The sequence below is a fragment of the Oncorhynchus tshawytscha genome, linkage group LG06 (assembly GCF_018296145.1).
Source record: "Oncorhynchus tshawytscha isolate Ot180627B linkage group LG06, Otsh_v2.0, whole genome shotgun sequence".
NCBI classification, from domain to species: domain Eukaryota; kingdom Metazoa; phylum Chordata; class Actinopteri; order Salmoniformes; family Salmonidae; genus Oncorhynchus; species Oncorhynchus tshawytscha.
Genome location: NC_056434.1, coordinates 33,107,460 through 33,133,007, shown reverse-complemented (window position 1 = coordinate 33,133,007; position 25,548 = coordinate 33,107,460). Strand labels below are relative to the sequence as shown.

At 42.1% G+C, this 25,548-nt stretch overlaps 1 protein-coding gene across 1 annotated transcript in view; it reads right to left on the bottom strand.

Annotated features, from left to right (window-relative positions):
* Window positions 1-25,548, bottom strand: part of LOC112245181 (voltage-dependent calcium channel subunit alpha-2/delta-1-like) — a 105,033-nt gene that overhangs the window by 1,606 nt on the left and 77,879 nt on the right. Inside the window, exons 32-37 of the mRNA XM_042323201.1 lie at window positions 17,062-17,214; window positions 16,858-16,910; window positions 16,727-16,782; window positions 14,970-15,096; window positions 1,388-1,500; window positions 349-431 (exon numbers count right to left, since the gene is read on the bottom strand). Coding sequence (XP_042179135.1) covers window positions 349-431; window positions 1,388-1,500; window positions 14,970-15,096; window positions 16,727-16,782; window positions 16,858-16,910; window positions 17,062-17,214 — 585 coding nt within the window. The remainder of the gene's footprint in view (window positions 1-348; window positions 432-1,387; window positions 1,501-14,969; window positions 15,097-16,726; window positions 16,783-16,857; window positions 16,911-17,061; window positions 17,215-25,548) is intronic.

Genomic DNA, 25,548 nt, shown 5'->3' with positions numbered 1-25,548 from the left:
GAAAGTTGAGAATGAGGCAGTCGTGCTAAAACACAAAATAACAGTCAGTAACAGTTAATGAAAGTCAGTATAAAGGGTATAAAATGCAGAATAATATAACTTCATAAATTATATGAGAGAATTAACATGAGAACACCTGTCATGCAAGCAATCAGTTTGTTAGTTTTCACACAAAAAATATCCCTGAGACCAAAGTATAAATGAACAAATAGATACAAACCAATTCAATCAGGCAATGAAGAACATCCAAACCAAGCAATGGAAAGAGAGAGAGATCAAGAGGGAGAGAGAACAAGAGAGAGAGAGATAGAAAAAAATAAAATATGCGTGCGCACGTGTTTGACTTACGTCTACGTTGTTGTCGAAACACACGTCAGGTCCTTTCCTGTACCTGGGGTTCTGAGCTAGCTCACAGCGATCTGGACCTTGGGCTGCACACGCACACACTAAGGAAATACTAACGCACAAACAAATCTGCAACACAAACCTCAAAAATATACACACGCACTGATCTTAAATACAGATTCATCTTGGTCAAACATACATCTTTAAATCACATCTTTAACACACTCCCTTACAAACTCATAAGTATCACCGGCAGGTTGATGTTTATTGGGTGGGAGTCTTGTCCTGGAGGCAGAACTGAGTGATTTCCACTAGATGGGCCAGCTGCAAAGTCAAAATAGTCTCCTTTGTAAAAATGAAATGGGGGAAAAAATTGCTTTGATCTTAATTTAAGGTTAGGCATTAGGGTTAGCTAGGGTTGAGGTTAGTGTTAGGTTTAAAATCAGATTGTATGACATTGTAGTAGTGCCAGCTAGTGACCACTCTGCAGAGCTGCCTCCAGAACAAGATTTATAACGAAAAATACTAACCTGTGTATCACCCTGTCTGTGGAAGAGTGTTACACTTTTCCATTATAAATATCACCCCTATGATTGAACATGACACTGTGATTGGACAGCCTCTTAGTTGTGTGCAATAGAGTGTAGTGTGTATGTTTTAAATGTATGCTGTGTGTGTGTGTGTGTGTGTGTGTGTGCGTGTGTGTGTGTGTGGATGAGTGTGTGTGGATGAGTGTGTGTGTTTGTCCTCAAACTGAGCTGTAAACTACTGGCCTTTTGTTTGAACCCTCTCTGACCTGGGATGATGACACTTTACATCAGCAGGAATCTAAAGCCCCAGACACATATATCTCGTAGACATGCACACACACACTTACACTTTACACTGATTGAAAGTGATCCCAACATGGGTTCCAGATGTTCCACTCAGATACACAGCTCCAGATTAATTTATACTATGAGAATAAAAGTTTTAATCGAGCAGTAATACTGACTAGAAAATGATTGCAATAGGATGTGTGTGGGTGTGTGAGGAAGGAAACATGTTTGCTCTGCCTGTCGTAGTGGTCTGGGGTCACAGGACAAACAGGTGGTCTTGGCATCAGTGATCAGAAACACCAGGTTAGTGTTGGGCAGCTTCTCAGCTCGATACATCCTGAAACACACACACACACATACACACACACACACACACACACACGTCTTAGTAAGCGACTCAACATTATACTGTACATACTAAAAGGATGAGAGGAGAGGAATGCTAACCATCTAAATACTACACACATGAGAGAACACTTCCCCAGTAGCGGTGCGTGGGCAAAATCAATGGGGAAGCCAAACTGATATATATTTCTTTCCAACATATGTTTTAACAATTGTGTTGTTTGCTCTGTTAAAAATGCATTTCTAAGGCACCGTGATAGCCGATTTAAGGCTGATAATGCCATATCAGAGACAATGTTCTAAAATACAGGTGTCACAGATTGGCAGAGTAAATTCAACAACATACAGTGCATTTAGAAAATATTCATACTCCTCATACCCCCCTAATTCCACATTTTGTTGTGCTACAGCCAGAATTCAAAATGGATTAAATTGATAATTCTTTCGCTACAATCAAAACGAAAACAACCCAGGACGTCTTACTCAGTGAAAGTGGTTGCAGTCTGCCGTGCAGCGTTCATCTGCGTATACGGGTAAGAGTCTAGCTACATATCCAGGTATTATACATGTCTAATTTTGTCAGGAAGTTGTTTTCATTGCAAGTTAAAATGTACTGTTAGCTAGCTAGTGAATGTCAGCTTGCTGGCTCGCTAGCTAATGTTACGTGTGATCTGTGTAGTAATACTATTGGTTTCTCAGAAATGTATTTGCATTGTATTGCCAGTTATAGCCTAATCAAAGAAAATGGCGCCAATAGAAATGGCAGCCGTGCATCTAGGCCCTAAGCAAATTTGCAGATTTATTTTGTGTGTATTTCTTACAGTATTAGCCCAGAAAATGTTTTGTGTTATTACATATAGCCAGGAATAACTTTTGGATATCAGAGAGGTGGTAACTCACCAGCATTATTAGGATTACAAACAGGAATAAGACTTTCCCAAATCTGATCCTTTGTTCTTACCCCCCAGTGTAATTGAACTGATTCCAGAGGCTGATCCAAAACATCGCCGGTGGGGAAGAGGTACACCACCCACCGAGTATATTACTCGTTAATGTTCAGCCTCTGGATAATAAAGTTTACGAGCTCATGGCAAGGATTTCCTTCCAGAGAGATATCAGGGATTGTAACATACTGTTTCTCGGGATATACTGTCTGAGTCTGTACAGCCAGTTGGTGTTATTGTGATAACATACAGGAACTCAAGTCCTTTTGTTCACCCAACCTAGAATACCTCATAATCAAATGCTGACCGTATTACCTCCCAAGAGAATTATATTCAGTTATAGTCATAGCCGTGTATATTCACCCTCAAGCTGATACCACGACGGACTTCAAAGAACTTCACTGGACTTTATGCAAACTGTAAACCACATATCCTGAGGCAACATTTATTGTAGCTGGGAATTTTAACAAAGCAAATTTGAGGAAAATGCGACCAAAGTTCTGTCAACACATTGGCTGAAGAACTTGCGCTGCTACAACAGTTGACAACTGCTACTCCAACTTCTGGCATGCCTACAAGGCACTCCCCGCCCTCCCTTCTGCAAATCTGATCACAACTCCATTTTGCTTCTCCCTTCCTATAGGCAGAAACTCAAACAGGAAGTACCCGTGCTAAGGACTATTCAATGTTGGTCTGACCAATCAGAATTGACACTTTAAGATTGTTTTGATCACACAGACTGGGATATGTCCCAGGTAGCCTCTGACAATAACATTGACGAATACACGGATACGGTGACTAAGTCTATCAGAAAGTGTATAAGAGATGTTGTACCCACTGTGATTATTAAAACCTACCATATGCAGAACACGGGGTTAGATGGCAGCATTCACGCTAAACTGAAAGCGCAAACAACCACATTTAACCAGTTATTCCCTCCGTAAGGCAATCAAACAGGCAAAACGCCAGTATAGGGACTAAGTGGAGTCGCAATTCAACAGCTCAGACAGGAGATGTATGTGGCAGGGTCATATAGACAATCACGGACTACATAGGGAAAACCAGCCTCATCACGGACACTGATGTTACAAGGCTGCCGGCCCACTCCTAGCCACATCTTCAGAGCATGCGCAGACCAGCTGACGGACATATTCAATCTCTCCCTATCCTAGTCTGCTGTCCCCACATGCTTCAAGATTTCCACCATTGTTCCCTTACCCAGGAAAGCAAAGGTAACTGAACTAAATGATTATCGCCCCATAGCAGTCACTTTTGTCATCATGAAGTGCTTTGAGAGACTAGTCAAGGATCATATCACATCTACATTACCTGATAGCCTAGACCCACTTAAATTTTTCTGAACGCCCCAATAGATCCACAGATGATGCAATCGCCATCACACTGCACACTGTCTTATCCCATCTGGACAAGAGGAATACTTATGTAATAATGCTGTTCATTTACATTAGCTCAGCATTCAACACCATAGTACCCTCCAAGCTCATCAATAAGCTTGAGGCCCTGGCTCTGAATCCCGCCTTATGAAACTGGGTCCTGGACTTGCCCCCCCCAGGTGTTGAAAGTAGCAAACAACACCTCCACTTCGCTGATCCCCCACAAGGGTGCCTGCTCTGCCCCCTCCTGTACTCCCTGTTCACCCATGACTGTGTAGCCACACATGCCTCTAACTCAATCATCAAGTTTGCAGACGACACAACAGTAGTAGGCCTGATTACCAACAATGACGAGACAGCCTACAGGGAGGGCCCTGGGAGTGTGGTGCCAGCAAAATAACCTCTCACTCAACGTCAACAAAACAAAGGAGCTCAAATCAAATCAAATTTTATTTGTCACATACACATGGTTAGCAGATGTTAATGCGAGTGTAGCGAAATGCTTGTGCTTCTAGTTCCGACAATGCAGTAATAACCAACAAGTAATCTAACTAACAATTCCAAAACTACTGTCTTATACACAGTGTAAGGGGATAAAGAATATGTACATAAGGATATATGAATGAGTGATGGTACAGAGCAGCATAGGCAAGATACAGTAGATGGTATCGAGTACAGTATATACATATGAGATGAGTATGTAAACAAAGTGGCATAGTTAAAGTGGCTAGTGATACATGTATTACATAAGGATGCAGTCGATGATATAGAGTACAGTATATACGTATGCATATGAGATGAATAATGTAGGGTAAGTAACATTATATAAGGTAGCATTGTTTAAAGTGGCTAGTGATATATTTACATCATTTCCCATCAATTCCCATTATTAAAGTGGCTGGAGTTGAGTCAGTGTCAGTGTGTTGGCAGCAGCCACTCAATGTTAGTGGTGGCTGTTTAACAGTCTGACGGCCTTGAGATAGAAGCTGTTTTTCAGTCTCTCGGTCCCAGCTTTGATGCACCTGTACTGACCTCGCCTTCTGGATGATAGCGGGGTGAACAGGCAGTGGCTTGGGTGGTTGATGCCCTTGATGATCTTTATGGCCTTCCTGTAACATCGGGTGGTGTAGGTGTCCTGGAGGGCAGGTAGTTTGCCCCCGGTGATGCGTTGTGCAGACCTCACTACCCTCTGGAGAGCCTTACGGTTGTGGGCGGAGCAGTTGCCATACCAGGCGGTGATACAGCCCACCAGGATGCTCTCGATTGTGCATCTGTAGAAGTTTGTGAGTGCTTTTGGTGACAAGCCGAATTTCTTCAGCCTCCTGAGGTTGAAGAGGCGCTGCGGCGCCTTCTTCACGATGCTGTCTGTGTGAGTGGACCAATTCAGTTTGTCTGTGATGTGTATGCCGAGGAACTTAAAACTTGCTACCCTCTCCACTACTGTTCCATCGATGTGGATCGGGGGGTGTTCCCTCTGCTGTTTCCTGAAGTCCACAATCATCTCCTTAGTTTTGTTGGCGTTGAGTGTGAGGTTATTTTCCTGACACCACACTCCGAGGGCCCTCACCTCCTCCCTGTAGGCCGTCTCGTCGTTGTTGGTAATCAAGCCTACCACTGTTGTGTCGTCCGCAAACTTGATGATTGAGTTGGAGGCGTGCATGGCCACGCAGTCGTGGGTGAACAGGGAGTACAGGAGAGGGCTCAGAACGCACCCTTGTGGGGCCCCAGTGTTGAGGATCAGCGGGGAGGAGATGTTGTTGCCTACCCTCACCCAGTACCCAGTTGCACAGGGCGGGGTCGAGACCCAGGGTCTCGAGCTTGATGACGAGCTTGGAGGGTACTATGGTGTTGAATGCCGAGCTGTAGTCGATGAACAGCATTCTCACATAGGTATTCCTCTTGTCCAGATGGGTTAGGGCAGTGTGCAGTGTGGTTGAGATTGCATCGTCTGTGGACCTATTTGGGCGGTAAGCAAATTGGAGTGGGTCTAGGGTGTCAGGTAGGGTGGAGGTGATATGGTCCTTGACTAGTCTCTCAAAGCACTTCATGATGACGGATGTGAGTGCTACGGGGCGGTAGTCGTTTAGCTCAGTTACCTTAGCTTTCTTGGGAACAGGAACAATGGTGGCCCTCTTGAAGCATGTGGGAACAGCAGACTGGTATAGGGATTGATTGAATATGTCCGTAAACACACCGGCCAGCTGGTCTGCGCATGCTCTGAGGGCGCGGCTGGGGATGCCGTCTGGGCCTGCAGCCTTGCGAGGGTTAACACGTTTAAATGTCTTACTCACCTCGGCTGCAGTGAAGGAGAGTCCGCATGTTTTTGTTGCAGGCCGTGTCAGTGGCACTGTATTGTCCTCAAAGCGGGCAAAAAAGTTATTTAGTCTGCCTGGGAGCAAGACATCCTGGTCCGTGACTGGGCTGGATTTCAGGAAACAGCAGAGGGAACACCAACCTCAGGAGGCTGTATCACCGCCTGGTACGGCAACTGCACCACCCACTCTCCAGAGTGTGGTGCCGTCTGCCCAACGCATCACCGGGGGTAAACTACCTGCCCTCCAGGACACCTACAGCACCCGATGTCACAGGAAGGCCAAAAAGAAAATCAAGGGCAACAACCACCCGAGCCACTGCCTGTTCACCCCGCTATCATCCAGAAGTCAAGGTCAGTACAGGTGCATCAAAGCTGGGACCGAGAGGCTGAAAAACAACTTCTATCTCAAAGCCATCAGACTGTTAAACAGCCATCACTTACACATTATAGGCTGCTGCCCTATATACATAGACTTGAAATCATTGGCCACTTTAATAATGGAACACTAGTCACTTTAATAATGTTGACAGTTTGCATTTTTCATATCATATATACAGTGGGGAGAACAAGTATTAGATACACTGCCAATTTTGCAGGTTTTCCTACTTTTCCTACAAAGCATGTAGAGGTCTGTAATTTTTATCATAGGTACACTTCAACTGTGAGAGACGGAATCTAAAACAAAAATCCAGAAAATCACATTGTATGATTTTTAAGTAATTCATTTTCATTTTATTGCATGACATAAGTATTTGATCACCTACCAACCAATAAGAATTCTGGCTCTCACAGACCTGTTAGTTTTTCTTTAAGAAGCCCTCCTGTTCTCCACTCATTACCTGTATTAACTGTACCTGTTTGAACTCGTTACCTGTATAAAAGACACCTGTCCACACACTCAATCAAACAGACTCCAACCTCTCCACAATGGCCAAGACCAGAGAGCTGTGTAAGGACATCAGTGATAAAATTGTAGACCTGCACAAGGCTGGGATGGGCTACAGGACAATAGGCAAGCAGCTTGGTGAGAAGGCAACAACTGTTGGCCCAATTATTAGAAAATGGAAGAAGTTCAAGATGCGCCCTCGGTCTGGGGCTCCATGCAGGATCTCACCTCGTGGGGCATCAATGATCATGAGGAAGGTGAGGGATCAGCCCAGAACTACACGGCAGGACCTGGTCAATGACTTGAAGAGAGCTGGGACCACAGTCTCAAAGAAAACCATTATTAACACACTACGCCGTCATGGATTAAAATCCTGCAGCGCACGCAATGTCCCCCTGCTCAAGCCAGCGCATGTCCAGGCCCGTCTGAAGTTTGGATCATCCAGAAGGTCATTGGCAGAGGAGGAATGGGAGTAGGTCATGTGGTCTGATGAGACAAAAATAGAGCTTTTTGTTCTAAACTCCATTCGCCGTGTTTGGAGGAAGAAGAAGGATGAGTACAACCCCAAGAACACCATCCCAACCGTGAAGCATGGAGCATGGAGGTGGAAACATCATTCTTTGGGAATGCTTTTCTGCAAAGGGGACAGGACGACTGCACCGTATTGAGGGGAGGATGGATGGGGCCATGTATCGTGAGATCTCGGCCAACAACCTCCTTCCCTCAGTAAGAGCATTGAAGATGGGTCGTGGCTGGGTCTTCCAGCATGTCAATGACCCGAAACACACAGCCAGGGCAACTAAGGAGTGGCTCCGTAAGAAGCATCTCAAGGTCCTGGAGTGGCCTAGCCTTTCTCCAGACCTGAACCCAATAGAAAATCTTTGGAGGGAACTGAAAGTCTGTATTGCCCAGCGACAGCCCCGAAACCTGAAGGATCTGGAGAAGGTCTGTATGGAGGAGTGGGCCAAAATCCCTGCTGCAGTGTGTGCAACGCTGGTCAAGAACTACAGGAAACGTATGATCTCTGTAACTGCAAACAAAGGTTTCTGTACCAAATATTAAGTTCTGCTTTTCTGATGTATCAAATACCTATGTCATGCAATAAAATGCTAATTAATTACTTAAAATCATACAATGTGATTTTCTGGATTTTTGTTTTAGATTCCGTCTCTCACAGTTGAAGTGTACCTATGATAAAACATTACAGATCTCTACATGCTTTGTAAGTAGGAAAACCTGCAAAATCAGCAGTGTATCAAATAATTGTTCTCCCCACTGTATATACTGTATTCTATTCTACTGTATCTTAGTCTATGCCACTCTGACATTGCTTGTCCAATTAGTTATATATTCTTAATTCCATTCCATTACTTGTGTGTATTGTGTGTATTGTTGTGAAATTGTTAGATAATACTTGTTTGATATTACTGCACTGTTGGAGCTAGAAACACAATCATTTCAAAACATCCGCAATAACATCTGCTAAACACGTCTATGTGACCAAGAAAATTTGATTTGATGTAATGTTAGCTAGCTAGCTAGCATTGAACCTAGTTGGTTAGCTTCATCTACCTGAAGATTCATACTACAGCATTTCATGCATGGTGGCTAGCTTTGACAATCCGTTTGAACTGTATTTGTTGGGATTATGGTTCATTGTTTTGCTAACTACTTGTGCTAACTACATTTTCTCATAAGTGGGGTTACAAGTCTATCATCTTTCAAAGCAGAATTACTTTCCCATTGTTCCTCAACTGCAGTTTATGATATACCTTTTTGTAGCTCTGAGTCTTTACAATGTAAAAACACAATTACAAATTTTGCAACATAAGACAGAATCGAGGTGGTCGGGCAAACGTGGAAAAAGTCAATGGGTGTGAATACTTTCTGAAGGCACTGTACATTTGTGTTTCATCACAGTTAAAACCGGAGAGCAACATCTGTTATGTTTAAGTGTACAAAGAAAATGACTAAAATTACTAAAATGTCTCTGTTTTTCTTCACCCATTCATTGTGCCTCTGGACATGGATCACTGCAGCCTGGTCGAAAGTCTTGTTGAGCCGAACTCAACCAAAGAGATTAAGTTTTAGGTTTGCCATAATGTGTTTTTTTTTCTTTCTATGTCGGTCAAGGGACCTGCCCAGGTTTGCAAGATAAGAAAAAACAGTGGTGTCCCAATGGTTGTTGAGCAAATATGTACTTTTGTCTAATAGAAGGCATGGCCAGAAAATGGCATGGCCAGCTTCTTTAGCCTAGCACTCCCAGCTAGCCAGTCGGTCCTATTGTAATTTTCAGTGTTAAAAGATTAGGTTCCACCCCATGCTCATCTCCCCTGCACCATACCCTATTTTGGAATTGGCCTCCCATTCTCCTTGATTTTCAGCTGCTACAAAATCGTTTTAAATTAGAAACTCTTCATCCCCATCTCTATCCATAGCTAGCTACTGAAGGACAACAACACAAACCATAAGCTAACAATTACATTTTTCTTTGGTGTGATTTGATTGGTAGGAAGTCAAATCCAAAATGGCCTTCCTTCACATTACATATGTTTTGCTGTGCCAGGACCATTCACAGTTGAGCTCACTCAGCTCAGATCAACACTGATTGGTTATCGGAATTATCAAAGGAGGCCAAATGCTAGCTGGTGTCACTTGCTATTGAATTCAATGCTACTGGCAGCAACATGCCATACTCTTTTTTGACCATATAGCATCAGATACATGGGCTCTGATTCCTCACTCTGATCCCTCAGTTGAGAAAGCCACTTGCCAATTGAAGGAAAATTATGAAACAGAGAAACGAAAGATACATTTTTATAATTATTTTATTTTATATGGAGAAGCTTGGCCTTCCTTGGCATCTGTGAACACATGCCACTGCACTTCCCTTCTATGGAATGTCCTATTATTCCTTCAATGGAATTCACTATTATTCCAGGAGAGAGCCGGAGAGAAACAGCTCTACCAGATTCCAACCCAAACACATAGGAAAACACACTACCTTAAGACTAACAAAGCTTTCACACGACATGTTCTTCAACTGCCTCAGATGAGAGTAAATTAAAACCTGTTTGAGATAGGGGGCAGCATTTTCACATTTGGATGAAAGGAGTGCCCAGAGTAAACTGCTAGATTTGGATAGAAAACACTCTGAAGTTTCTAAAACTGTTTGAATGATGTCTGTGAGTATAACAAAACTCATATGGCAGGCGAAAACATGAGAAAAATCCAACCATGAAGTGGGAAATCTGAGGTTTGTAGTTTTTCAACGCTTGGCCTATTGAATACACAGTGTCTATGGGGTCAAATTGCACTTCCCAAGGCTTCCACTAGATGTCAACAGTCTTTAGAAACTTGTTTGAGGCTTCTACTGTAAAGGAGGGGCTCATAAGGGCTCTTTGAGTCAGTGGTCTGGCCACAAGCTCGTGAAGCTTGTTCACGTGAGAGGTAGCTTGCGTTCCATTGCTTTTCTACAGACAAAGTAATTCTCCGGTTGGAACATTATTGAAGATTTATGTTAAAGACATCCTAAAGATTGATTCTATACATCGTTTGACATGTTTCTACGGACTGTAACGGAACTTTTGGACTTTGTCTGGACCTAGTACTCGCGCCTCATGTAGATGGATTACTGGGTTGAAAGCGCTAACAAAAAGGAGGAATTTGGACATAAATGGTTAACTTTATCGAACAACTCAAACATTTATTGTGGAACTGGGATTCCTGGGAGTGCATTCTGACGAAGATCATCAAAGGTAAGTGAATATTTATAATGCTATTTCTAACTAATGTTGACTCCACAACATGGCGGATATTTCTTTGGCTGGTTTGGTCTCTGAGCGCCGTACTCAGATTATTGCATGGTGTGCTTTTTCCGTGAAGTTTTTTTGAAATCTGACACAGCGGCTGCATTAAGAAGAAGTCCATCTTTAATTCTGTGAACAACACTTGTATCTTTTATCAATGTTTATTATGATTATTTCTGGAAATTTATGTGGCTCTCTGCAAAATCACCAGATGTTTTGGAAGCAAAACATTATTGAAAGTAACGCGCCAATGTAAACTGAGATTTTTGGATATAAATATAAATATGCACTTTATCGAACAAAACAGACATGTATTGTGTAACATGATGTCCTATGAGTGTCATCTGATGAAGGTTAGTGATTAATTTGATCAATATTTCTGCTTTTTGTGACTGCTCCCTTTGGCTGGAAAAATGGCTGTGTGTGTTTTTGTGACTTGGCTCTGACCTAACATATGTTGTGCTTTCGCTGTAAAGCCTTTTTGAAATCGGACACGATGGGTAGATTAACAATACGTTTCTTTCATTTGGTGTATTGCACTTGTTAATGTGTGAAAGTTACATATTTCCCAAAAATATTTTTGAATTTCGCGCGCTGCCTTTTCAGCGGAATGTTGTCGAGGGGTGCCGCTAGCGGAACCCCTAGCCATATTAAAAAAGCTGTCCGTTCCTGCCACTCGCATCATCACACACACGCATGTGCTTACCGTGGTGATAAAAATATGGTTCAGACATACACAGAGACAATACTAAATCACACACATACTACAGGGCAATGGAGCAACACTCGCCGTCTGTGGAATGGCTCTTTCTTTATGGCACTCAAAGTTTAAGTGTCTTTAGTTGTTAATGTTGAAGAGAAAGAAAGTCAGGCACATGTGGCTCATATACCCACTGCAATTCTTCCTACATTCAAGCCCCACATCATGTGTGAGTTGCTTTACATAAACAGTGGTAAACGGGAGAGAGCTCTCAGTAAACAGTGCTTCCCTCTGTGTCCAGCTCCTAACAGATCAAGGTAATGTGCATCTGATCAGAGCCAAGCCGGCAGCAGCTGCCTGGAAAGAGCAGGAAAACACAGAGGAGGGCAGGAAACTGATCTCATTCCGGAGCTACCCCACCAGAGGATGACATATCGGGATGAGCTTGTAGGCTCGGCCCTAATTTTATATGCTCTCTGACACCTGCATGGCAAATGGTGCAGGAACAAAGGACAATGCCCAAAGACTAGTCAACCCTTCCCTCTCTGAAGGGTCAACATGTAAATATCTCTGTTACAGTATTCAGAGCAATGCATATTAAATGTGATATAAGAATAGTATAGTATCCATGTATGGTATCTATCTGAAACTTGTTCACTGAGGATAACTTTGATGTTATCTACATGTATGTACATAATCTATGGGGTTAGTTGTATCTGTATAGGGTGAACTCTGAATTACTATATGCAAAAAGATTTTATGATCTTCTCAGGAATTCTGTCTTATTTACATTGGTCTCATCCCCCAACACAAACATTTAAATGCTGTGACACCCTATGGAGATTGGGCCTGGGAGTGTTGAAGTTACTGATATCATTTGATTGGTCAATGGTGGTTGGTTTTGGGATGAAAGGTTACTTCTTCAGATGCTATAAATTAAATTAAATGCCTTTGTATGATCAATTCTCATTCGCTAGGCTTCTATACCTCTGGTCCAGTACACATATCTTTATTCATGCTTTGTCCTGTAAGACCTTAGGGACCTACAGTAGCAGTCAAAAGTTTGGACATACCTACTCATTCAAGGGTTTTTCTTTATTTTGAATATTTTCTACATTGTAGAATAATAGTGAAGTCATCAACACATTGAAATAACACATATGGAATCATGTAGCAACCAAAAAAGTTTTAAACAAATCTAAACATATTTCATATTTGAGATTCTTCAAAGTAGCCACCCTTTGCCTTGATGACAGCTTTGCACACTCTTGGCATTCTCTCAACCAGCTTCATGAGGTAGTCACCTGGAATGCATTTCAATTAACAGGAAGACCTGATTCACGCAGTCTACTTTGAACAGTTGATGTTGAGATGTGTCTGTTACTTGAACTCTGTGAAGCATTTATTTGGGCTGCAATCTGAGGCTGGGAACGCTCATGAACTTATCCTCTGCAGCAAAGGTAACTCTGGGACTTCCATTCCATTCTCATGAGAGCCAGTTTCATCATAGCGCTCGATGGTTTTTGCGACTGCACTTAAAGAAACTTTAAAAGATCTTAAAGGTTTCCGTATTGGCTGACTTTCATGTCTTAAAGTAATGACGGACTGTCATTTCTCTTTGCTTATTGGAGCTGTTCTTGCCATAAAATGGACTTGGTCTTTTACCAAATAGTGCTATCTTCTGTATACCACCCCTACCTTGTCACAACACAACTGATTGGCTGAAATGCATTAAGAAGGAAAGAAATTCCACAAATTAACAAGGCACACCTGTTAATTGAAATGCATTCCAGATGACTACCTCATGAAGCTGTTGAGAGAATGCCACAATTGTGCAAAACTGTCATCAAGGCAAAGGGGGGCTACTTTGAAGAATCTCAAATACACTTTTTTGGTTACTACATGATTTCATGTGTTATTTCATAGTTTTGATGTCTTCACTATTATTCTACAATGTAGACAATAGTAAAACATAAAGAAAAACCATGGAATGAGTAGGTGTGTCCAAACTTTTGACTGGTATAGTATTTTTTATTAAAAACGTTATTTTAATGAATTTATTCATACTATTTCATCCACAAGATATACTCCTGACACAAATCTAGGGTTGCTACCAAAGCCGGCTGGTCGTTCGGTCTATCGGTTCCGATGCCAGAGACGTTACCCAGTGGTTAAGTCATTTTGTTCTGTATCTACGGATGCGATCCAGTCGTTCATTATAAATGTTCTATCGCCATACTGGCTTGCAACGTTATCATCCCTTACTTGATAGCTAGCCAACGAATGGCTAATTTACAGTCCCGTCAAACAGTGCAGCCAGAATAACAACAAAGTAGCTTAATTTGCATTTGTTTAAGCTGTTTTCTAGTGACATTTATTTGGATACATCCATAACAATAAGCTAATGATGCACAATTTCACCTGGCAAAGAAAATGTGCTCTCTCATCAGGACAATGTTGTTCAGAGCTATTCAACAACACAGCTAACACAATCACTTCAAACTGAAGCAGGAAAGACTGCAAACTAGCTGCACTTTGTTTCGTTTGACCTGTTTTCTATTGATCTTTCTTTGTATATATCCATAAAAATTATGCTGATTCATGATCTCGGCTGGCTGAGAAAAGCTGCCTGTCTGTCTCATCCCAATTCCAGACATGTTCATTATAGCCTAGTGGTTAGAGCGTTGGGCCAGTAACCAAAAGGCTTCTGGATTGAATCCCCGAGCTGACAAGGTAAAAATCTGTCGATCTGCCCCTGAACAAGGCAGTTAACCCACTGTTCCCTGGTAGGCCGACATTGGAAATAAGAATTTGTTCTTAACTGACTTGCTGGAGATCGAATTTGTATATTGAAACAATGTTGCAAATTTCAGAGAGACAGAAATCAAGGTTTACAGAAATCTTCGCTGTCGAAAACTAAAAGTTAGTCAAAAAGAAATGTGAGATAAAGTGTAGATGCTTTTTATAGTGGAGATCAAGTTTATATAATTGTCTGGCTGGGCCGATGAGACAGTGGATTGCGCAGTTAGATGGAACAGAGTAAATAGGCATTAAAGCGTCTTAGTGGTAACTTGTGGAATAAACACCGTCTGGAATGCAGTTTTAACCAATCAGCATTCAGGATGAGACGCACCCGTTGTATAAAATATCACATATACTGCATATTCACATTTAAAATATTATTGCCCATAACAAGCTATTATCCAGGAAAGAGGAAATTGGAATCGACCCTTATATCACACACACACACACACACACACACACACACACACACACACACACACACACACACACACACACACACACACACACACACACACACACACACACACACACACACACACACACACACACACACACACACACACACACACACACACACACACACACGCACACACACACACACACACACACCTGGAGCAGTTTCCACAGTCGAGGACTCCCGAGTAGGATCTCTCTTCGTTGTCAAAGAAATACTGAGTCTGCTCTGTGATACAACTCTCCTTAAACATGTTAGCAGACATGTCATCATCTGAGTCCACTAGAGAGAGAGAGAGAGACTACATAACTGTTACCATACACAACCAAAAACACAACACAAAAACATCTGTGCTTACATCTCCTCCAAATAAATAGTCCAAAGCCCCTTCACTTTTTCTACATTTTGTTACGTTACGGTCTTATTCTAAAATTGATTTACTAAAACAGTACCCTCATCAATATACATACAATACCCCACAATGAAGAAGCAAAAACAGGTTTTTAGATTTTTGTGCAATTTTGTTAAAAATTAAATAAACTGAAATACCACATTTACATAAGTATTCAGACCCTTTACTCAGTACTTTGTTCAAGCACCTTTGGCAGCAATTACAGCTTCAAGTCTTCTTAGGTATGACTCTACAAGCTTGGCACACCTGTATCTGGTGAGTTTCTCCCATTCTTCTCTGCAGATCCTCTCAAGCTCTATCAGGTTGGATGGGAGCATCGCTGCACAGCTATTTTGAGGTCTCTCCAGAGATGTTTGATCTGGTTTAAATCTGGGCTGGGCCACTCAAGGACATTCAGAGATTTGTCCCGAAGCCTCTCCTGCATCACCTTGTCTGTGTGCTTTGGGTCGTTGTCCTGTTGGAAGGTGAACCTTCGTCCCAGTCTAAGGTCCTGAGCGCTCTGGAGCAGGTTTTCATCAAGGATCTCTCAGTACTTTGCTTCGTTCATCTTTCCCTCGAGCATGACTAGTTTCCCAGTTCCTGCTGCTGATTAAGATCCCCACAGCAAGATCCTGCCACCACCATGCGTCACCATAGGGATGGTATTGGCCAGGTGATGAGCAGTGCCTGCTTTCCTCCAGATATGATGCTTGGCATTCAGGCCAGAGAGTTCGATCTTGGTTTTGTCAGACCAGAGAATCTTATTTCTCATGGTCTGAGAGTCCTGTAGGTGCCTTTTGGCAAACTCTAAGCGAGGTGTCACGTGCCTTTCACTGAAGAGTGGCTTCCGTCTGGCCTCCCCTGATTGCTCAGTTTGGCCAGGCAGCCAGCTCAAGGAATAGTCTTGGGTGGTCCCAAACTTCTTCCATTTAAGAATGATGGAAGCCACTGGGTTCTTGGGGACCTTCAATGCTGCATATATATTTTGTACCTAACCCCAGATCTGTGCCTCAACACAATCCTGTCTCTGAGCTCTACGGACAATTCATTTGACCTCATGGCTAGGTTTTTACTCTGACATACACTGTCATCTGTAGGACCTTATATAGACAGGTGTGTGCCTTTCCAAATCATGTCCATTCAATTGAATTTACAATAGGTGGACTCTAATGAAGTTGTAAAAACATCTCGAGAATGATCAGCAGAAACAGGGTGTACCTGAGCTCAATTTCGAGTCTCATAGCAAAGGGTCTGATTACGTTTTATACATTTGCAAAAACCTCTAAAAACCTGTTTTCGATTTGTTATTATGGGGTATTGTGTGTAGATTGATGAGGACAATTTTTTCTTTAAAACATTTTAGAATAAGGCTGTAACATGACAAAATGTGGAGAAAGTGAAGGGGTCTGAATACTTTCCAAAGCCATTTTAGCCACAACAAACATCTTGTACCATTATAACTACAAATTCACTGTTTTGGAAACACATATTTCATCCAATATATTATCCTCTACAACTGACCTGCCTCTAGGAACCTTGGGAATATGAGACTGTAGAAGAGCTGCTGCATTATCGACCTACAGAGACAAACACATTATGCTTGGTCCAAACAGCAGACGACCGTAGTTAAAGGATCCAGCCAGTCAACTCACCAGGCACCTGTGGAGGCCCACCAGCCTATACTCAGCATGTCTGCTATAGTGGGCTGGAGAGGAGAACACTGAGTGCACAATTCATAACATATGGACAAAATATACACGTACAGTATGTGTAGCATGAAAGGTAACCAAAGCAAGATCATGCATTAATGCATTCATGTGGGTATGTGCTGTGTGTGCGCGCTGTGTGTGTCTCACCACGTAGACAGATCGTGGCCCTGCAGCAGCCTTGCAGTCTCTCTCAGGGTTGCAGACTGACTGGTAGTCGTAGGTCTTGTTGAAGGAGTACAGAGATGTGTTGACCAGACTGATCATCACGGCTGGGTCCACCTCCCCAAAGAACTGACCAATCTGTGTTCAGGGAACAGAGAGCTGTGTTCAATGTATGAGCTTTGAAAGGCTGGTCATGGCTCACATCAACACCATCATCCCAGAAACACTGGACCCACTGTTACTGGCATACCACCCAAACGGATCCACAGATGACACAATCTCTATTGCACTCCACACTGCCCTTTCCCACCTAGACAAAAGGAACACATATGTGAGAATAATGTTCATAGACCACAGCTCAGCATTCAACACCATAGTGCTCTCCAAGCTCATCACTACTTTTTGTATATTTTTTAAAACGTAACCTTTATTTAACTAGGCAAGTCAGTTAAGAACAAATTCTTATTTACAATGAGGGCCTACCCTGTCCAAACCCAGACGACGCTGGGCCAAGTGTGCACCACCCTATAGGACTCCCAGTCACGGCCGGATATGTTACAGCCTGGTTTCGAGCCAGGGACTTGCATTGAGATGCAGTGCCTTAGACCGCTGCACCACTCAGGAGCCCTAAGCTAAGCTAAGGTCCCTGGGACTGAACACCTCCCTCTGCAACTGGATCCTGGACTTCCTGATGGGCCGCCCCCAGTTGGTAAGGGTAGGCAACACATTCACATCAATTGGGCTGTTGTGGAGATAACTTCAAGTGCCTCTGTGTCCACTCGCTAAGGATCTATTATAATCCAAAACACACCAACACAGTAATGAAGAGGGCAAGACAACGCCTCTTCCACCTCAGAGGGCTAAAAATATTTGGCATGGGCCCTCAGATCATCAACAAGTACTACAGCTGCACCATTGAGAACATCTTGACTGGTATCACAACTGCTTCTAACCGCAAGGCCCTACAGAGAGTAGTACGTACGGCGCAGTAAATCACTGGGATTGAACTCCCTGCCATCCAGGACCTCTAGACCAGGTGGTGTCAAATGAAATTGTCAAAGACTCCAGCCACCCAAGTCATAGAATGTTCTCTCTGCTGCCGCATGGCAAACTGTACTAGAGCGTTAAGTCTGGGACCAAATTGCTCCTGAATAGATTCTACCATGAGACTGCTAAATAGTTAGTTAAATAGTTAACCAAATAGCTTACCTACAGTGCATTCGGAAAGCATTCAGACCCCTTGACTTTTTTCCATATTTTGTTATGTTACAGCCTTATACTAAAATGCATTAAATTATTTGTTTTCTTCATAAATTTACACAAAATAACCCACAATGACAAAGCAAAACCTGTTCCAGACTGCTCAGGACCTCAGACTGGTTGCGACGATTCACCTTCCAACAGGACAATGACCCTAAGCACACAGCCAAGACAACGCAGGAGTGGCTTCGGCACAAGTCTCTGAATGTCCTTGGGTGACCCAGCCAGAGCCCGGACTTGAACCCGATCTAACATCTCTGGAGAGACCTGAAAATAGCTGTGCAGCGACACTCTCCGTCCAACCAGACAGAGCTTAAATAGATCTGCAGAGAAATATGCCGTTGCTCTTTGCAAATTTGAGCTGCTCTTGCCATAATATGGACTTTTACCAAATAGGGCTATCTTTTGTATACCACCCCTACCTTGTCACAACACAACTGATTGGCTCAAACACATTAAAAAGGAAAGAAATTCCACAAATGAACTTTTAACAAGGCACAGCTGTTAATTGAAATGCATTCCAGGTGAAAACCTCATGAAGCTGGATGAAAGAACGCCAAGATCGTGCCAAGCTGTCATCAAGGCAAGGAAGGGGTGGCTACTTTAAAGAATTTCAGATGTATTTTGATTTGTTAAACACTTTTTTGGTTACTACATGATTCCATATGTGTTATTTCATAGTTTTGATGTCTTCACTATTATTCTACCAATGTAGAAAATAGTCAAAATAAAGAAAAACACTTGAATGAATAGGTGTGTCCAAACTTTTGACTGGTACTGTGGGTAAAAACATTTCCATTGAACCAGACAGTTTTCTGTGAGGAATAAATGGTGTCGTTGTCATGGAATAAGTAGACTGAGTTTTGAAATCAGTAGAATTCCTAGTGGAAGCAGAGAGATGATTGCCAAATGCGGAGAGAGTCCAAAAAGAGAACACTGAAAGAGGAATGTTGTATAAAACACCTGTCTCCGGATAACATCTTCAAACTAAGGGCAACAGTGTCATTCATAACAGAGGAAAAAGCATTAATCCATGTATACGGGTAAGAGTCTAACTGCCGTTTTACGGGCTCCTAACCAACTGTACTATTTTGTTTGTTTTTGCATTGTTTGTCACTTATTTTGTACATAAAAGTTGCTGCTACCATCTATTATGAACGGAAATCGCTTCTGGACATCAGAACAGCAATTACTGACCTCAAACTGGACAAATATTTTTTCTTTTGGTAGGCCTGATCACATGAGACAGCCTATAGGACCGAGGTCAGAGACCTTGCCATGTGATACCAGGACAACAATCTCTCCTTCAATGTGAGCAAGAAAAAGGAGATGATCGTGAACTACAGGAAAAGGAGGGCGGAACAGGCCCCCATTAACATCAACGGGGCTGTAGTGGAGCGTGTCGAGAGTTTGAAGTTCCTTGGTGTCAACATCACCAACAATCTATCATGGTCCATGCCAAGACAGTTGTGAAGAGGGCACAACAACACCTTTTCCTCCTCAGGATACTGAACAGATTTGTCATGGGTCCCCAGATCCTCAAAAGGATAATTATACAGCTGCACCATCGAGAGCATCCTGACCGGTTGCATCACCGCCTGGTATGGCAACTGCTCGGCATCTGACCGTAAGGTGCTACAGTGGGTAGTGTGTACGGCACAATACATCAGTGCTTTTCAGGGTAAGGTCTACCTGTTATATTCGGTGCATGTAACAAATTACATTTGATTTGAATTTATTTGTTCCTAATTTTGTCAGAAAGTTGTTTTCATTGCAATTTAAAGCATACTGTTAGCTAGCTAGATTACGTTAGTTGGCTGGCTCGCTAGCTAAAGTTATGTGCATGATCTGTGTAGGAGCTCTAGAAAGAGACCAGAGTTCCCGAGTTGTTTTGAATGCGACAGAGTTGGGATTATGGTTAATTATTTAGCTTGCTAGCTAGATGTCTAAACAAAAGACTCCACTATACAAGTAACTATTTCACTGTACCGTTTACAGCCTCTGTATCCTGTGCATGTGACAAATTAACTTAGATTGTATTTGATATAGTATGTGTTTATCAGAGATGTAATGTGAAGAACAACATGACCTGCACCACAATCAGAATGTTATATAGGCAAAGGAGTAGATAAAGTACATTTTTACTACTACGTTTTGCTACTACTTTCACCACTTTTAGTCTTGAAATCTTTGGTTGTTTACTACACTGAGAATCCTTAAAGAGATGGGTGGGGCTAAGGCTTAAGTGGGTGTGAACAATGTTGAATGGGTTTAGACAAAGAAGAGCTCTCCAGTAGGTGTACCAAAACATTTTACGTGCCATAAGTGGGTTTACAAGTTTATCCACTTTCAAAGCAGAATTACTTTCTCTGCAGTTCCTCTGCAGTGTATGAAATACCATTTTCTAGCTCGGAGTCTCCAATTTTATTCAATGTAAAAAACAAAATGTCTAATTTTGCATAGATATGCCTTCAAAACAATTCAAAACAAGACATGGTGTCAAGAACAAGATAAAACTAGCTGAAAGGAGCCACCTAAGATTCCCCACATGGCAGCTTCTTGTCATTGTTGCTAGCTATCTAGCCACCTGGAATCACAACAACACACTGACTTCTGCGTCATTGAATCACGTGCATTGTTTTTGTGACATTGTCAGCTAACCTGTCTATTGGGGAGCAACGGTGCAGTTGAGGGGAAATTCACTTTTTTTATTTTGGCAAGCGTTGACCCACAATAACAAAACATTTGTATTTATAGAGTATTTTGAGTTATTATCAACAGTAAAACAAAAATGCTGAAACGCTTATTGCCGCTTACTGTAAATTATTGTGCATTTTGGGAAAATTGCTGTATTTCAAAAATGTACTGTAATTCCACCCCACAGAATACAGTACCATATCTTTTGAGAGCCAAATAACTTGACTACTAGTGGGTGAATGGTATTGTTGTTTCATTAACATATTTTGGGGCATGCCTTGTAACAGGCTTTATTTGTTGCACCCGTGAGAGGGGATGCTTACCAATTTAAACCCTGTGGTTATAGTGTTGGTCAAGGTATGATGTATAGAGGACATATTGATATGACAGCTAGCTTTTTGCCATGTCTGTTTTTTCCCTGTAGTCACTGCCAGTTTGGAAGCCTTTGTTAAGGCTTCTTGAAGTGAAAGTTATATAAAATGCCAACTCGCCATTAATGTTCTGTAATGTGTAAACTCTTAGCAGTCAACCTTCTTGCACCAATCTCTTGTAATAACAGTAAAATACTGTGAAAACAAACCCTTTAGTTCCTTGGCAATTTCTCACATAGAATAGCCTTCATTTCTCAGAACAAGAACAGACTGACAAGTTTCTGAAGAAAGTTATTTGATTCTGGCAATTTTGAGCCTGTAATCGAACCCACTAATGCTGATGCTCCAGATACTCAACTAGTCTAAAGAAGGCAGTTTTATTGCTTCTTTAATCAGAACAACAGTTTTCAGCTGTGCTGATAATGATCAATTAGCCTTTTAAAATGATAAACTTGGATTAGCTAACACAACGTGCCATTGGAACACAGGAGTGATGGTTGCTGATAATGGGCCTCTGTATGTCTTTGCAAATATTTAATAAAAAATGATGTCTACACTGTGGTAGACAAGAAAAAATTATTTCAAAAACAAGGACATTTCTAAGTGACCCCAAACTTTTGAATGGTAGTGTATGTACGAACTGTTCGGAACTCTTCTGGATGGGAAACATGCGAACGCCATTAGTCTTTCCCAACCCGGCAGTCACCATCAAGGGAAATATAATATTATTTCTAACAAAGATATCTACATAGATTTCAGGATGTTGTGTATACCTGGACATAATCAGAATTCATGTAAACATTACAGTTTTCAAAACATAGCTTGTCCAAAAAAAGTGGTCCCTTGACCCCGCTTAAACCGGGGATGGGATAAATTGAGCCGCGTGACAGGGTAAATTAATGTCTGTACTGAATTTAATATTACCACTTTCTTTTTAAAACAATTCAACACAATTCAAAAACAATTCAACACAATCACAATAATCTTTTTGTCTTTTAAACATTTTAAGCATCTTTTAAATTATTTTTAAATTGAACCTTTATTTAACTAGGCAAGTCAGTTAAAGAACAAATTCTTATTTACATTGACGGCCTACCCCGGCCAAACCAGGACGATGCTGGGCCAATTGTGCACCGCCCTATGGGACTCTCAATCCCGTTCGGATATTAACACACCTAACAAACACTTTGTACATTTAATTTTTTACACTTTTAGCTTTGGACAGGCCCTGTTGTTACCTTATATCCCAGCGATAATGCCTTGCATTACGCCTGGGAAGAAAGCACTTCAATTTGTTCAACTTTCCATTGGCTCAACTTACCCCATGGCCATTGGCTCAACTAACTCCAAGGTAAACATTTTGATAATATTAGCCTTCACCGCTACAAGGATGCACTTTCATGCTAGATTTAGTACCTCAAATTGAAGCTTATAGACACCCCAACTGATGCATAGAACAATATTTAACACTTTGGTTTACATGCAGTGCATTTGGATAGAATTCAGACCTCTTGACCTTTTCCACATTTTGGTACGTTACAGCCTTATTCTAAAATTGATTAAATTATTTCTTTCCCTCATTGGGGCGGCAGGGTAGCCTAGTGGTTAGAGCGTTGGTCTAGTAACCGGAAGGTTGCAAGTTCAAACCCCCGAGCTGACAAGGTACAAATCTGTCGTTCTGCCCCTGAACAGGCAGTTAACCCACTGTTCCTAGGCCATCATTGAAAATAAGAATTTGTTCTTAACTGACTTGCCTAGTTAAATAAAGGTAAAAAATCTACACACAATACCCCATACTGACAAAGCAAAAACAGAAATACCTTATTTAAAGACGTATTCAGACACTTTGCTATGAGACAAGAAATGGAGTAATTAATCAACCTTGATATGTTTCTACAACTTCATTAGAGTCCACCTGTGGTAAATTCAATTGATTGGACATGATTTGGAAAGGCACACAACTGTCTTTATACGGTTCCACAGTTGTTAGTGTATGTCAGGGCAAATAGTCATGAGGTCAAATTAATTGTCCGTAGAGCTCCAAGACAGGATTGTGTCGAGGCACAGATCTGGGTAAGGGTACTAAAAAATGTCTGCAGCATTGAAGGACTCCAAGAACACAGTGGTTTCCATCATTCTTAAATAGAAAAAGTTTGGAACCACAAAGGCTCTTCCTAGAGCTGTCCGTCCAGCCAAACTGAGCAATCTAGGGAGAAGGGCCTGTGAGGTGACCAAGGACCCAATGGTCACTGACAGATCTCCAGAGTTTCTCTGTAGAGATGGGAGAACCTTCCAGAAGGACAACCATCTCTGCAGCACTCCACCAATTAGGCCTTTATGGTAGAGTAGCCGGACAGAAGCCACTCCTCAGTAAAAGGGACATGACAGCCCGCATGGAGTTTCCCAAAAGGCACCTAAAGATTGAACTCTTTGGCCTGAATGCCAAACATCACGTCTGGAGGAAACCTAGCATCATCTAAAGGGTGAAGCATGATGGTGGCAGCATCATGCTGTGGGGATGTTTTTCAGCTGCAGGGACTGGGAGACTAGTCAGGATCGAGAGAAAGATGAACGGAGCAAAGTACATAGAGATTCTTGATGAAAACCTGCACTCAGGACCTCAAACTGGGGGCGAATGTTTACCTTCCAACCGGACAATGACCCTAAGCACACAGTCAAGACAATGCAGGAGTGGCTATGGGACAAGTCTCTGAATGTCCTTTTTAAGGTTTAAGGGGCCAAGCCAGAGCCAGGACTTGAACCTGATTGAACACCTCTGGAGAGACCTGAAAATAGCTGTGCAGCGACGCTCCCCATCCAACCTGACAGAGCTTGAGAGGATCTGCAGAGAAGAATTTGAGAAGCTCCCCAAATACAGGTGTGCCAAGCTTTTAGCGTCACTCCCAAGAAGACGTGAGGCTGTAAATGCTTCAAAAAGGTACTGAGTAAAGGGTCTGAATACTTACGTAAATGTGATATTTCAGTCTTTTTGTATTATCTTTATTATCTTTTGTATTATACTTCTGGCCCTTCTTTGGACACTGTGTTAACAACCCTCCAGACAAGCTTCAATGCCATACAACTCTCCTTCCGTGGCCTCCAATTGCTCTTAAATGCAAGTAAAACTAAATGCATGCTCTTCAACCGATCGCTACCTGCACTTGCCCGCCTGTCCAACATCACTACTCTGGACGGCTCTGACTTAGAATACGTGGACAACTACAAATACTTAAGTGTCTGGTTAGACTCTCCTTCCAGACCCATATCAAACATCTCCAATCCAAAGTTAAATCTAGAATTGGCTTCCTATTTCACAACAAAGCATCCTTCACTCATGCTGCCAAACATAACCCTTGTAAAACTGACCATCCTACCAATCATCGACTTTGGCGATGTCATTTACAAAATAGCCTCCAATACCCTACTCAACAAATTGGATGCAGTCTATCAGAGTGCAATGCATTTTGTCACCAAAGCCCCATATACTACCCACCATTGCGACCTGTACGCTCTCGTTGGCTGGCCCTCGCTTCATACTCGTCGCCAAACCCACTGGCTCCATGTCATCTACAAGACCCTGCTAGGTAAAGTCCCCCCTTATCTCAGCTCGCTGGTCACCATAGCATCTCCCACCTGTAGCACACGCTCCAGCAGGTATATCTCTCTAGTCACCCCAAAACCAATTCTTTCTTTGGCCGCCTCTCCTTCCAGTTCTCTGCTGCCAATGACTGGAACAAACTACAAAAATCTCTGAAACTGGAAACACTTATCTCCCTCACTAGCTTTAAGCACCAACTGTCAGAGCAGCTCACAGATGACTGCACCTGTACATAGCCCACCTATAAACAACTACCTCTTTCCCTACTGTATTTTATGTATTTATTTAGCTCCTTTGCACCCCATTATTTTTATTTCTACTTTGCACATTCTTCCATTGCAAATCTACCATTCCAGTGTTTTACTTGCTATATTGTATTTACTTTGCCACCATGGCCTTTTTTTGCCTTTACCTCCCTTATCTCACCTCATTTGCTCACATCGTATATAGACTTGTTTATACTGTATTATTGACTGTATGTTTGTTTTACTCCATGTGTAACTCTGTGTCGTTGTATGTGTCGAACTACTTTGCTTTATCTTGGCC